Genomic DNA, 15,689 nt, shown 5'->3' with positions numbered 1-15,689 from the left:
AGACATAGGAGACGCAGGTTCAATCTCTGGGTCAGGAATATCCCCTGGAGGAGGAAATGACAACCCACTCCAGTATTCCTGTCTAGAAAAATGCCATGGACAGAAGAGCCTGGTGGGCTACAGTCCATGGGGTTGCAGAGTCAGACACAACTGATCATGCAAGCATGTTTCATAATAAAAATGACATACGATTTACAGATGAAATGATGGGTCTGGGATTCATTTTAAAATACCTGTGTGGGGGGATGTCAGGGAGGTTCACTGAAACAGTAAAGGCTGGGCACGTGGGGTTCCTTATGTGATTCTTACTTCTATGTTTGTGAGTTTATGTGAAGGGATTCCCAGGTGGCTCTGTGATAAAAATCTGCCTTCCAATGCAGGAGACGCGAGTTCGATCCCTGGGTCAGGAAGATCCCCTGGAGTAGGAAATGGCAACCCACTCCAGTATTCTTGCCTGGGAAACCCCATGGACAGAGGAGTTCCGGCAGGCTGCAGTCTATGGGGGTGCAAAGGGAGACACTACTCAGCGACTAAGCACGTGTACAGTGTGGAGCCTGTGAATAGCTCCATAACCCAGAGCTTAACACACATGTAGAATGAACCCACCTACATATGCTTTCCCTTGGTGGTTTTAAAGACTCTCTTTAGAAGATGAAGTAGCTAACCAGGGTAGGATTTGGCTTACCAGAATTGAGATTCTCTTTAAAGACAGCTGTTACGTCGTCACGCACACTCAGCAGGGGGGAGTCCAGCATGGAGAGGAGCTCCCCAATATTGGCTTGCTGGGCCATTATCTGACACAAATGTGCTCTGCTGGTTCAGGACGTGCATTAAAGACTTTGAAGGTTCTTCATTGGTGCCACTACCAGACTGAAAAAAAGAAGAGGAACACTGATAAAATAGCCCCATTTTTCCCCAAAAAAACCTACTTGCCAGACAAACCGAGCATGTATTCAAAGCAGTGAAAAGTTTGTCCAGAACACTGTTGACAAAAGAAGCTAAGGTGTGTAAATAATGGTGTTCTTGACAAATTTATGAAGAGGAGTTCTAGGCAATGCAACAGAAGGAAAGGAAAGTCGCTCAGTCGTGTCTGACTCTTTGCGACCCCGTGGACTGTAGCCTGCCAGGCTCCTCCGTCCATGGGATTCTCCAGGCAAGAATACTGGAGTGGTTTGCCATTTCCTTCTCCAGGGGATCTTCCCGACTCAGGGATCGAACCCAGGTCTCCCGCATTGGAGGCAGACGCTTTAACCTCTGAGCCACCAGGGAAGTCCAATGCAACAGAGAGAAACTTAATTATTTAAAAAAAAAAAAAAGACACCAGTTGGAATCATCCCAGCAACTTAGTAACAGGACTAAATAGAAGTTTTATTATTTTGTTAATTACTGCTGATTCTACCTTGGGTTTACACTTCAAATCACTGATCCAAAGAGTAGATGAACCATTTTCAGAAGAACTGAAAGAATGCTATCTTCTCAATAACCCCATCAGTGTCTAGAAGACAGTACGGCCGGTTAGGTCACAAGTGTATGAGTGTGAAACCTGATTTCAACCAGGGATGGTTCCTCTGTTTTCAGTTTATCCCCTTCATTCCAGACACCGATCCCACACTCCAATGCTGCTGGTTACAGCGAAGTGGGTGTGAATGAACAGGGGCATCAGGACAAACCCTGAACCTTCAAATACTCAGTGCTTTATGGCAGTGGAGCAATCACTTTATATAAAAAAACAGCTCACTCTCCACGCATCACTAGACACACTTACAATCATTCATTTCTCCCCACTACGGTTTTTAAAGCTGTATTTGTAAAAACAGCTACCATTTCTTAGAGAGGCACGGTACACCCTTTACAAACATCATCAAATATACTCCATATATAACTACAATATGATTGGTTCTTTTATCCCCCGTTTTACAGGGAGAGGAACAGAGATCAAGCTATTTGCTTAGCGTCACAAAGCTAGCAGGAGGCACAACTGGGGAGAACTGAAATTTGACCCCAAATGTACTTCACTCAAAGCCCTAAGTCCATAAACATGACATTAAACTAACTCGTGGTTTTGATCATCACAGCGACTGTGAGGCAGGCAGATATTATCTTTATTTTACAAATCAGAGTATGGATATTCAAAAAGGATAAATAATTCTGCCAAGGTCCCAGAGTAAAGCAGAACTTAGATGGCTCAGCTCTCAGACCAACAACTGTATATGTCACTTGCAGCCACATTAAAACATACTCTTTAATTTGTATTTGCTTGTCTTTGAGTAAGCTAAAGTAACAGTTCTGGGACTGGCGGTCCAGTGACTAAGACTCTGTGCTCCCACTGCAGGGGGCCCAGGTTTAATCCCTGGTCAGGGAACTAGACACCACAGGCCACAGCTAAAGACCCTGCATCTGCAACTAAGACCCGGAGTGGCCAATTGAATATTAATAAATAAATAAAAGTACATATTTAAAAAAAGGAACCGTTCTCAAGCTTCAGTATTTGTCAAAATCACCTGAGATCTAACTTTCTGGGCCCATTTTAGAACTGAATTGTGGACTCAGGAATCTTCATTTTAATAAGCACTCCAGAATAATTCTTTTAAGGGTAAATACGCCCCATTTGAGAAACACCACGCTAAGGAAAAACTCTGCTAAAGAACAGCTAAGCCCCTCCTAATAGAAGGCCAAGTTTAAAGTAGCAGTGACCCCTGAGACTGCTGAGTATTAACTTATTATTATCTGTGCTCTTGTTCAATTACAACTTGGTGATATTCACTGATTTTTCTCTTGGTGAATCAGAGATTCATTAGCCAGAAAGATCAATTAAAACACATAAATGGATTTTTGATAGCAAATCTTGATATAGAAAGGATGCTGTATGATACAAATATAATACAAATTTATATTTATATAAGTATAAATCCTACAGGTAAATCATAAAGGAAGTCATTTCAAAGGACTCAGAAGTGTGAGACCATAACCAGTTAGGTTTCACTGTAAAAGTTCAAAACTGAAAACAGAAACAAATTTCACCTTATTGTAAGTTGGATTAAATTAAATTTACAAGTGAAGATAATACTAGCCTGTCAGGGTTTATTGTTCATCAAGAGGATTAAATGAGGTAACCTATATCACACAGTTAAGCACAGTACCTGGCACAAATAAACACTGAGTGATACTCACATATCATCATTACGAATACTGGTGAAAATCTTTGGGTCACCACTTTCAAAATGACTTTAACAGCACATTTATCTAGCTGATCCCCACATTCATTTCTACTTCGGGTAACTCACAAATGATTCTTAGACTTTAAGGTATTTTGCCCCTAAGTTTGGTTTTGTGCCAGTAAAGCAGATACTTACCTCGTCTCAGGCTAGTGAGACTCCTGAGTCTGTCTTTTGTGTGCTCAGAAGACAGTCGTGTCAGAGCTGCTCCTCCAAACGCAGGCAGCCCGGAGCAGAGTGACTAAACAAAGATGGCGCCCATCCAGTCCAACTTGGCGGTACTCAGGGCTGACCGTCATGGACCACCTCACTTGTTTTTCAGATTGTAATTTAGGTATAAAGTCTGATTTCTGGAGGCTACTCTTTCCAAGTGCTTTACAGAAGTAAAAATAATGTTTTAGTCTAAAATACACTTGTACATTTTTTTGGCAACAAGCTTTTGTTGCTTGTCTCCTCAGTTCTAAAATTCTACCTTTCAATCATATTTTTCTAATCGTCAGGAAAAATATAAATCATGGGCTTTTTGTGGGATTTTTCATTTAAGTGCCTCAAGTTCAAGGATTTTTGTCATTCTAAACAGCCCTCTCGGGAGTTCAATCATAAGCCTTCGGAATTAGTTCCATGACCGGAATATCTCTCCTTTTTAAACTTAGTCAAATATTTCCTGAGGGGTTAAATGCAGGGTGCTAAGTAGGGAAGAAAGACTTAGCATGTGCCACAAAGAACTAGACATACATGAGCAGGAAATGGACACGGTTCAGTGAGTACACTAGGGAGGGAAGGGACCAGCTCCAGCTGGATGTGGTGGGAGCGGGTGAGGTGCATACACGTTAAACACACTTTACAGCCTAGAGGAGACAAGGGAAAAGTCACTGAGAGGTTAGCACCACAGGCCCATCACGCATCCACTTTCGCCATGCAAGTCTCGCTTCCATTTTGGAAGTAACCAAGCATAGGAAACAGGAGATGGTAGAAGCCAAGAGTTCAGTATCTGAGTTCATACATTTCTGTATCCTACACACCAAAGCAACCTTTCGTTTAGTTTAATATTACCGCTGGGGGCCACACAGCACAGTATAGTGCTGTCAATGATGCTGTTTATATTAGGGAGTCATGACTTTCAATACCCACTTCCCACCCCAAAACCCGTGCCTCTGCCAGTCTCCTGGACCTCAGTAATAGGCACAACCATCAATCTACAGCCAACATCTAGGTGACATCCTTGACTCTTCCGCCACTCTAACGCTCACATCTAATCCACTGGCAAGCCCAACAAATTCCCCTTCTGTTTCGCCCCAGTCCAAGCCCCCATCGTGTCCCTTTAAAGACAAGGGATCAGCAGTCTCCATCCCTCCATCACTCCTCTCCCCTACACCACCACCAAGTCTCTCTCTGAAACAGGGAAATCAGACTCCACTGCTCCCACGTGAGATCATCCAGCAGCTCCCCACGGAGCGCACAAGAGCCAGCTCCCCTTCAGCTGCCCGGTGCACCTGAGCGGGCAGCTGGGAAGCCAGCCCCCCCCCCCCCGCCTGCTTCACCGCACCCTGCCACCCTCTGTGCTAGTCTCGGGTTTCTGAAGCTCAGGGAAACAGCGCCCTGATCAGGCGCTTGCTGCTGCCTCCGTCCTTGGGGTGCTTTTCTCCCAGATCCTCGTGTTGCTGTTGGTTTCAAGTCTCTGCTCAAAATGTCACCATCTCGGAGAGGCCTCCCAGACAAGCCAATCTAAAGCAACAGGGGGGTTCTAAGTCACCACTTCTGAATAAACCAGACTGAACCTCTACACTGGTAACCAGATTTAATCAAACAGAAGACTTAGCATGGTCTCAACAAGCATGGAAAACAGAGATTTACCAAAGTTCGATTTTAGTTTCTATTTTTGGCCCAAATCTGGCTGTGGCCTTGGTCTGTAGGACTGAAAGTTGAACGGTCAATCACTCACTTCAGCAGCATTTCTGGCATCCCTGACTGTGTATATGTGACCAGCAAGGATATGTTAATGTTACCATCATACGTAATCCACACCTCTGTAATGTGGACAGGCATGCATTTAGGATTACCATTAATACTGGAACTAAGGGAAAACATTCTAGATGCAACATCTAAGCTTTGTGTTTTACAAGTTGAAATTCCAACAATACAGTATTTATTCATTTATTATTACTAAAAATAAATGCTTCAGTTAATGTGATTTTTATGTTCGAAAACAATTAAGGACTTTCAAACAGTTAAATATATTGATGAGTATCAAGAAGGTAGCTTCACTAGATAACTTTACAAATAACAGTAATTATTCTTTGAGCCAAATGTTTATAAAATTTTTAACAATACTTGGCTACACAACAGAAATTAAAGTATATTCTAACTTTTACAGAATTGTTTTACATTTATTATAAAAAAGTCATTTAATAACTTCATTTAATTTGTAATCCTAATTTGTAGTCTTTCAAGAAAAAGTCAGATTTGGGAACACCCCACGTCTTGGGAAGGTGAATTAAAAATAAAATGCCAGCTTGTTACCTAAATTTTAAAACACGAAAAAAAACCCCAAACCACAGTCAACAATATCCATGATAAATCATCTTCAAGTCAAACATAAAGAATATGAAAAAAACAATGTTAAGAAAAAGTGAAATACTCAAACACATTTTACACTCACTAACCAAAAATTTCAAAACAGATTTTACAAAACCGTTATAGGAAGACAATTTCTTGTAGTTTTCGTCTTGTATTTTGTGTCTACGGGGGCTAAAAATTTAAACAAAAAGCTTTTCAAGGTGACTGACATAGATTGTCAATAATTGTTAAGGTGGCTTTAAGATGAAGGATCCTTGTGGCTTGACCAAGCTACGAATCCCAGGTACAGGTTCCTTCTAAAACATAATTTACCAGAAACTCTCCTGAATTCCATTCTGCTCTGTCCACAAAGGTTAGTGATGGGACTAAAGCGGTAGCTGAAGAGGAACATCTTTCTGGTGTCACACATGTGCTAACACGGGAGCAATCCAGCAGCTGACAGTGCTGACCAAGTACTTTTCCTACATTAAAATTTCAAACTTTAGCAATATGACTACTGAAACGTAAAACAAGTGCAATACTGAAAAATATTAATACAATCTGAGATTTCTGACGTGTGACATTCAGCTTGGGCCTCGAGGATATGAACAGGACCATCTGACACTGGGTTCAAATTCATATTCAGTGGCCTTCCGACAACGCTTGAAAATGGGGCTTCCTTGGACCACCAGACCAAGATTAAGAATCCCCCTGCCAATGCAGGGGACCCAGGTTTGACCCCTGGTCCAGAGGATTCCATATGCTGCGGGGCAACTAAACCCGCTCGCCACAACTACTGAAGCCCATGCACTCTAGAGCCTGTGCTCCCCAGCAAGAGAAGCCACCGCAGTGAGAAGTCCCCGCTCGCCACAACTAGAGAAAGCCTGTCCAGCAATGAAGACTCAGTATAGCCAAAAACAAATAAATAAATAAATATTTAAAAAAAATTTTTTTTTGAAAATGAAAAGTCAAACTCGGAAAGTCTTCCGTACTCGTGAGGGAACAATGCATCTTCCACCTTCTTATAAGTCTACAATCTGTATTAAGACCCTGTTTGTGAACAGACAGTAAGCTTTAAGGCAAAAATCCTCACCTTATTTCATAATTCTTATGAGGTAAGATGAGGCAGACAGTGATAATACAGCAAAGGGCAACCAGGGAGGCATCAGATGAATCCCACTAGCCATCTGTGTACAAAGACAGCGGACGAAATGCCTTCCCATCTTCCCTATGCCCTTCCTGCAGAAAGAAAGCTGCTGCACTGCGCATTCCCGCCGCTAAACTCAAAATCTTGCTCAGGAATCACTCAGGCTACACTCCTAGCCACAGACATGCCAGAGCCTTGATATTTAGGAAGGATATATTTTAGGACTTTGAGAATCCTCCAACTTCTAGAAACCACGATAACATACATCTCATCCCCAGAAAACTGATTAAGACAAGTAATAGATAAAGCCATGTTAAGAGTAAATGCTAACTCATTAGCTCAGGGGTCCTCAGCCTAGTTCGTACACTAGAATAACCTGGAGAGGCTACGAAATCCTGAAGCCCAGGCCTCACTCCAGAGCAGGTTAAGGGGTGGGGTCCAGACAGGACATCTGGTTTGTTTTTATAGACCCATGTGGGTTTTTAAAGCACAGCCAGGGTTGAGAACCTCTGTGCTAGATAAATGGCTTGCTCAAACACTCAAGATTCAATTTTATTTAGTGGTTAAAACCAAATTTTGCTGTTAGAACTGATTTGAGTCGCAGGTACACCAAGTACTAGCTATACAACCTTGGGAAAATTACATAACATTTTGGAGCCCAATCCTTATCTGCAAAATGAAGACACACCAAAAAGTGTGGCTCTGAAGAAGAAAATAAATAACCATAGAATGCACTTAACACCATGCCTGGCACTGAATAAGCTGTTAATAAATTACCGGTAATTTGACTAATTACTTCACGGCACAGAAGGTACAGTTACTGGCAAATAGCTAAAACCATCAATATTACATCCTGAATGCAAAGAAAGCTCTGCACCAGTGCAACCACAGACAAGATAAATGATTCTCCCCTACCTTCCCCCCAGCTGCTGCGCTGAGTTTACACCTTACCTGTTCTGGGGACAATTGGTACTTCAGTTTCCTGTGCTGTCAACCTGGTGTCTTTCATGGTCACTGGAGAGAAAAAACACGTATCTGTCAATCACCATCACACACTGCAGTGCGATCCCAGACGCCATCAGAGTGGGGTCGGGGTTCACCGGCTCCCCACTCCGCCCCATCCCTGACAGGTGGCCATCTGGTTTCCGCTGGAATGAACACTCAGAATCACTGGGTGCACAGGCCTCTCCCCATCTACATTTCTGAACGGCTGGCTGCTGGAAAATTCTTTATATTGCGCTGAACTTGTCAAGTCTGCCTTTTGTTAACTGTCTTTATTAGAGCTATAAATGAGTGGGCAGTAAATGCACGGGCAGGACAGGCTCTAGAATTAGAGCTCAGAGCAGAAAAACCCAGGCTCCGCCATCGAGCAGCCGTGTAACTCTGGCTGACTGATTGCACGTTTCTAACGTCTAACTTTAAATCCTGTCATCTGTATGGAGAGAAGAGCCCGCGGCACCTGCCTCCTAAGGCTGCGTGGGGCCTGCTGCCCTGCAGCCGGCAGCACAGTGTGGGGCAGAGGAACTGCCCGAGGTGCCCAAGAGTAAGAACAGCGCCGGGCACAAAGCACGTCCTGGGCTCACATCAGCCCCCTGCCCCCAAGACCCTGCCCCACTAGCCTCACCTTCTCTCAGCTGACCCATGTGCTCCCCACTTCAGGACCAGGTACGAGCTGTCCCTGTGCCCGAGAGATCCGACCTCTGCCCACTCCCGAGCTCAGTCTTCACCCTCAAATTCTCCACTTGAACAAGCGCTTCCTCAGAGAAGCCTTCACTTCCCTCTGCTCACGCCCAGACCAGGTCAGGCAAGGCACGTGCTCTCTGTAGCCTGTGTTTCTTGGTGTCACTGACCACGACCCAATGAAAGAAGTGCAATGAGTTACTGAGCGTGTACCTATCACCAGCACAGGAGTTCCAGGCAAGGAAAGACAGGCGCTTCTTCAGCACTGTATCTCCTGCAGCTGCCAGAGAGTCTGGGACGTGTTGACGGAATGACTAGGAGTCAGAATATTTCTTAAATAAATGTACAAAGCTGAACTCAGCCTTCAAAACAGCACCACCTTAACCTAATCCCTCTGCATGACAAACATAAAATTTCTGAGAATAGCCAGCATTTTTTTTTCTTCTTCTCCTGCTCTAAATTATATTAAATATCCACGTTTAACATGAACATACATACATTCCAGTTTGCTTTTTAAAATGTGGGTCCTTCAAACTACATTTAGGTACAGTCTGATTAGACTGTGAGCTCCATGGGGACTGGGACCATCTGTTGGGTCCACTGGTGGATACCCAGGGCCTATTTCAGCATCTGGCACCCAACGGGCAAATATACCCTGTGTGGGTCAACAAAGAGTTCACCGGCTTCTTTGCTAGCCATTCCAGGGTGGGACGAAGACACGGCAGCCTGGCAGCTAAACCTCATACACAATATAGGCCTAATTACACGCAACACGGAAGACCCTAGAAGCAAGCCCTTCAATATATGATCCTGGCCAAAGTTGAACTAGTGCGTTGGGCAGCTCTCTCACAGTGAAAACTTCATGCTCAGATGATGGGGTAATTATCTTTCCTTGTGGAACACATTCTAGGCATTCAATACCAGCGGGCCTCAGCAGCATACTCCAAGTGTGTGTGCAGAGCTGGGCAGAGGCTGGCCTTCCGAGGAGGCCAAGCAAACCATTCAGACAGGGAGTGCTTGCCCAGCTACAGTCACTCCGCCAAAAGGGCTGCAGTTAAAACCCTGGAGCCTCTAATTTTGAGAATGTTAAAATCAGCTGTGAGTCCAGTGAGTCATGCAGACTCCTGTTGCAATTAATCGCAGTTGGATGTTTTACCTGAAAAGGAACATCTAAAGCAAGGGTAAAATTAGGATGTAATACCAGATGTGATCTTATAGCCTGTCCAGCCAAGATCACTGTCACAGATAAAGAAATGGCACAGAAAGTCAGAATGGTTTTTGTCCATGCTCAACATTAAGACTTAACATCTTTACCACGATGCTAAAAGATGGTAATGGTAATAAGTGTTGGCGAGTCAACACTGCCATTATTTATATTTGGAAGTGTTTACCTGTTCACTTATATCTAAATCCTGCCCCATGGAGGTACTACGAGGGAAAATCATGCAACCTGTGAACTTCCTGCTCGGAAGTGAGGAATGGAGAAGACCCTCCTCAAAAACGTGTCCCCCTGAGTGGTTCGGATGGAAACACCTGTTAGAGTGTAACAAGGCCAATCCATGTTCTTACTTTCAAAAGCCAAATTAAAAAGGAAACATGCCTTCAGATCTAGACCCTTCCTCTTTGATGTCTGACCCCAAAGCGGTATTCTCACCTGAAAGCAACATGGTAATTGCCCTTCTACAAGAAATCTCTCTGAATAAAAATAAAGGGTAGGTTCCAGGAAGATGAGAGCTCTGTGCTTCAGTGTTTTGAGATTAAGCAGAAGGAGCATAGGCCAACTTGTTTTCACATTTCACCTTCATTTCATTCTTTAGGAGTTTACAGAGAGAGGGCCTATATACATGGGGTCACACACAGACTCCAGCTAGACCAGTAATGTGGAGGTGTCATTAGCAGGACCTGAACACATTTTTGCACACATCTCTGCCCTAGCACATCCCTGCATTACGAGCTGTGAGAGAGCTAAGAGCTGTACACACCTTTATGAAATACTCGTGGCAGGTACCCAAACGCCTTTAGAAAGTATTTTATTCAGCTTTTGGAAAATCAAGTGTGGTGTGTGTCCTTCTCACCCCTGGGACTCTTCAGAACCACAAACCACATAAAATACGTAACTATGTTATCACATCGCCTAAGATAATTTTGTACAACTTGTCTGTGATGTAAAAACAACTACAGGTATAATAAAGGCAGGCAGACGTCTTATCACTGTAACTTGTTTTCTATACTGAGGTTTTTATCTAAGAAAGTTCAAAGACAATTCAGATACAGGTCGAGGCACAGATGGACTATGTCATTTTAAGTACAGCACAAATAGAAGAGAAACATTACACCGATAACACAGACAGTAATAAAATGTCAATAATATACTTTATACACTCAGGCCTGAAGAAAGCTGAGCACCGAAGAATTGATGCTTTTGAACTGTGGTGTTGGAGAAGACTCTTGAGAGTCCCTTGGACTGCAAGGAGATCAGTCCTGGGTGTTCATTGGAAGGACTGATGTTGAAGCTGAAACTCCAATACTTTGGCCACCTCATGCGAAGAGTTGACTCATTGGAAAAGACCCTAATGCTGGGAAGGATTGGGGGCAGGAGGAGAAAGGGACGACAGAGGATGAGATGGCTGGATGGCATCACCGACTCGATGGACATGGGTTTGGGTAGACTCCGGGAGTTGGTGATGGCCAGGGAGGCCTGGCGTGCTGCGATTCATGGGGTCGCAAAGAGTCGGACACGACTGAGCGACTGAACTGAACTGAACTGACACTCAGGCCTGGCTCTGGCTCCGTAACGCTCAGGTAATTTCTTACAGGAATATTCTATGAAGTGAATAAAGTTGTCTTCAGCACAAATGCATCTAAAAAAGGTAAGATATGAGCTCCAATTCCCCTTCCTACTTCTGCATGGAAGGAAATATCTCTCAGTGTGTGAAAGTGAAACAGCTGAGAGCAAAACCTGGCAACATGTACAGTCATGTGTGATTTAAATGGTCTCAGCAGTTGTGGTCCCTCTCAAGGTTGTATAAACAGAGGAGGAGCTCCAGGTTCTCCATTCAGAATGCTAGCCATCAGGGACCCGAAGGACAATCTGCTGGAGCGCATAACCTATTTCAGAGGTGGATCCTCTAGTATCTTGTCTACAGGGAGAGACACTGATTTTGGTTAGGTGTACGTCTTCTATAATATAAGGCACTTCCCTGGTGGCTCAGTGGTAAAGAATCTGTCTGCAATGCAGGAGAAGCAGGAGACACGGGTTCAATTCCTGGGTCAGGAAGATCCCCTGGAGAAGGAAATGGCAACCCACTCCAGTACTCTTGCCTGGGAAATTCCATGGACAGAGGAGCCTGGCGGGGCTACAGTCCATGGGGTTCCAAACAGTCGGTGACTAAAACAACAGCAACCACCACCTCGTCTATAAACAATGTTTCTTATGTTTTAACTTTCTATTAGCATGAACAAAATTATTCACCAAGAAAATAAACCAAGTGTCATGTTTCAAAATACAGAGCTTCTCTTAAAATAAATCTGAGCAAACTGAAGTTTTCTTTAGGTCTCAAGTTCAAGGACTAAAATAGAAAACTCCTAGGGACTAAGGGCACGAGCTTTGATGGTCTAGGACTAACACCCGTGGGTCTCAGAGGTGGTCCTCACAGCAGCAGCACCCATCACTTGGGGATTTAAGCCTGGTCTGAGACCTCTGAACCTGGAAGTGGGGTCTTCCAGGTGATTCTGAACCACCAGTCTAGGAAGCAGGGGGAAGGCAAGAAACATTAAGGGAATATATATATACTTTTGAGGTTCAAAGGGAAAAAAAAATAGATAGTGGATAAACCTTGGAAAAAAGCCCAATGGAATTCTGCCAGGTGCTAAAGGTACACAGGGACTGAATGCTAAGCCTGACAAGCATTTAGCAAGTTACACACCTGAGTTCTCCACTTATAACTTCTTTTAACATGACACCTAAAGTTGATTTCCCAGTGAAGTGTAAAGAACCTTTCAATATAAAAGTTTTAACAAAATGATTTACAGTACAAGCAGTACACAGTCCATCTTTAAAAGACTTAGGCCTTTCCTATCTGTGGGTTGCTTTTGTTTCTGAAAGCCCGAGTCCGTTTTTAAGAGCAGTAAACTGTTTGCAATGATCGGCCGGCCTTCAGGCTGGGTCTGTAAAGTTCCTATTCAAATTTTCTTACCTGTGTGAATTTTGTTGGAGCTGATGGGAAAGAAAAGGATATTTGGTGCACAGCTTCCCACAAACTCCCAGAGGGGAATTGAGGCCCCCCAAAACTTAAGAACCACTGACTTTTCAATTAGTTTATGAGCTCAGCAGTTCAGACTATTTATCAAGTGAAAGATTAAATGTGTGGGTTCTGGAGTCAACCAACAGAGTTCAAATCGTAGCTCAACTCACTGAATAAGTTACTGAAGCCTCCACTTTCTCATCTCCCTATCCTGTCCCTGAAAGGTTTTGGGAAGAGCTAACAGGATCATGAATGTCAAAAACTTTAGCACACTGTTTGGCATTGTGCCAATAAATACAAACTTTATTATAACAATATTACTACTAAACAAAATGTACTGCTAGGTACATAAGGCTTAGAAGTCAACACTTAATCACTTATATCTGAAACACTGATAAAGTCATTCTGCAGTTTAAAATGGATACACTTCATGATTCTCGCTGTGCTTGTGTGCTCTGGGCTCAGAGCAGCACGGGTCTCAGCCACCACAGACAGTACGGTCATGACATCTGTTCTTTCTTACCTCGGCCCAGTGTGTCCTCCATCAGCAACAGGAGAGTAAAATTATCCCTTGTCACTCAGATACTTCATGGGCTCTACTGCCATCATCTTTACTCTAGAAGGTGACCTGTGAATTCTAGGCCAGTAACTACCATGTCTTGTTTTGTATCAAAACTAGGTTTTTAAGGCACTTTACTCACTAGATGACAATCTGAATTCATTCAACCTTTAAAAGTGTCCTTACCATTTGCTACTTCCCTGTATAGAACAAAAGTTAGCACTACACAAAAGAAGTAAGAAGAAATAAGCAAGGTCCTGGCATTATACATGTTTTATATACACTTTTTTTTTCATTCTCCCCCTCCCCAAAATAGACACTAGACATTAAATTACTAATGTTTAGGAACTATAGGCTTAAAAAGCAAAGCAGATATATGTATACCTATGGCTGATTCATGTTGAAGTTTGACAAAAAACAACAAAATTCTGTAAAGCAATTATCCTTCAATAAAAAATAAATTAAAAAAAAGCAAAGCAGAAAAGGAATAATCTAAAATTGTTGATGGTAATTTTAGACCAATTTAAACAGGCTGAAACCTTTTTCAGACCAATGGAAAAAAATAGTTTTTTTCATATACAAACCATAGGAAACACTGAGAGGGAAAAATTCAGTGTTTAAGTATATGCCAATTATAAATATTTATTTTTAAAGCAAAAAGCTAGAGGTAGAGGTTTAAGTGGTATTGAGTACACTTTTCTTTCATGCTTGCAGCTACTTAATTGATAAACAAAACTAATACCAATAAAACTAATCTCTCAAAGAGAGATTTATAATATGAGGCATTTACAAGGAATATCTTTTTCTAAAATGTGATAGAAAAGGATAAAAACTCAACAGGTCGAGCTAAAAGTCGCCGGTTTGCTTAGTTATTATAAAGCCATTTAACACCTGATTCGATCAACACAGAATGTTTAACTTAAACCCCAAAGGACTTGAAATCTATGTGACTTTTAGAAAAGCTTGAAATGGTTGATGTATTGCTGTATTTGGCTCATCTGCAGTCAAGAATATCTAATTAATTCCAGGAAAGGTTAATTTTAGTCCAGCGAGGCCCTAGAACCCAGAAAAGAATGGTACCTGCACCTTAACAAACTTTAAAAGAAGACATCTGTAAGATCAAGTCAGCTGTACCTCAGAGCCCCAAACTTACCCACCACTATATACACCAGAGGTCAGAAGCTATTTTAAGAAACGCCTCTGCAGTGAATTATAAGTTAAAAGAAAAATAGCCAAACTGATAACTTCAGCCACTGGTCCTCAATCTCCGGTGCTATCAGAATCACCTATAACTTCTTCCAAAATATATATCCAGGGTGTCCTCAGCGACATATGCAAGCTACCTGTGCGTGAGTCTGATAGACACTACTGTTAAAGAGATTTCTCGTTTTCAGCAATTTCATTATTCTACAGACAGGAATACATTTGATCTGTCCTAGTCAAGACCGTTTAGTTTCACTTCACAAATAAAAACAGAAGGCATCATGTTACACCCGCAGACTGGGATGTCTTCGCTCTTACTCTTAAGAATCCAATCAGGCAGAGTACAACCGAGTCACAGGATTTGAGACACTCCAATTTAACCGAAAACAAGTAAGAATGTGGGCAGCTGCCTAGGAATCTGTCTAACTAGGAATTTAGGAACGTACCAAAGTCTTTATGACACCAGGAAATGCATGAAGCAGAGAAAGTTTACATCATTCGTCCTTTCACGCACGTGATGTAAGAGTGTTTGGTGTAAGATATTAACTTTAGTAAGAGGATATTTCCCATTTACATCTTCTATAAACACCCCTTAAGTTTACACCCGGTAGTTAGAAAAGGATTCTGCAGCTCCCCAGGGCAATAGCAAAGGATGTTTCACTGTTTCTGAGGTGTCTCATTTGCTTGATGCACGACCGTTAAAGTTTGCATTTCCCCACACGACCTTAAATCAATTTCCACATTTGCATATTCCAGGTTTACTCGGGAATGTTCAACTTAAGAATCACAGGTGGTTGCTCAGTAAATCAAGGGCTCCCACAAGGCTGGGTTTTATAATGCTTCTCAAAATTTACAGCCCCATTTTGTCAGCAAGTACAAATTCAGATGACTCCAAGTTGATCCCCAAATTATAAATCCAAGTATCTCAGAAGAATATTATTCTATTTTAGTACTTTTACCAGCTTAGGCTGTGCAAAGTGAAGTGCTATTTCTATGCTTTCTATAAAAAATTCGGCAAGGATTTTAGCACAGCTTCTTTCTGCAGTAAACGCATTTGTTTTATGAAAACATCAAACACTTTCCAG

General features: G+C 42.5%; 1 protein-coding gene across 36 annotated transcripts in view; it reads right to left on the bottom strand.

Moving 5' to 3' along the window:
• The window catches only part of TSC1 (TSC complex subunit 1), a 52,969-nt gene that overhangs the window by 35,919 nt on the left and 1,361 nt on the right, over nucleotides 1-15,689 (bottom strand). For all 36 annotated transcript variants that reach the window (XR_014082207.1, XR_014082208.1, XR_014082204.1 and 33 more), the window contains exons 2-3: nucleotides 7,870-7,932; nucleotides 686-870 (exon numbers count right to left, since the gene is read on the bottom strand). Coding sequence is in view for 22 of the 36 variants with exons in the window: in XM_081590761.1 (XP_081446887.1) it covers nucleotides 686-791 (106 nt within the window). In the remaining 14 variants the exon portion in view is untranslated. The remainder of the gene's footprint in view (nucleotides 1-685; nucleotides 871-7,869; nucleotides 7,933-15,689) is intronic.

This window comes from Giraffa tippelskirchi, chromosome 4 (genome assembly GCF_054371585.1).
Source record: "Giraffa tippelskirchi isolate mGirTip1 chromosome 4, T2T-mGirTip1v1.2.pri, whole genome shotgun sequence".
Classification (NCBI taxonomy): domain Eukaryota; kingdom Metazoa; phylum Chordata; class Mammalia; order Artiodactyla; family Giraffidae; genus Giraffa; species Giraffa tippelskirchi.
Note: the sequence above shows the minus strand (reverse complement) of the source record. Positions and strands in the feature narration are given on the sequence as shown.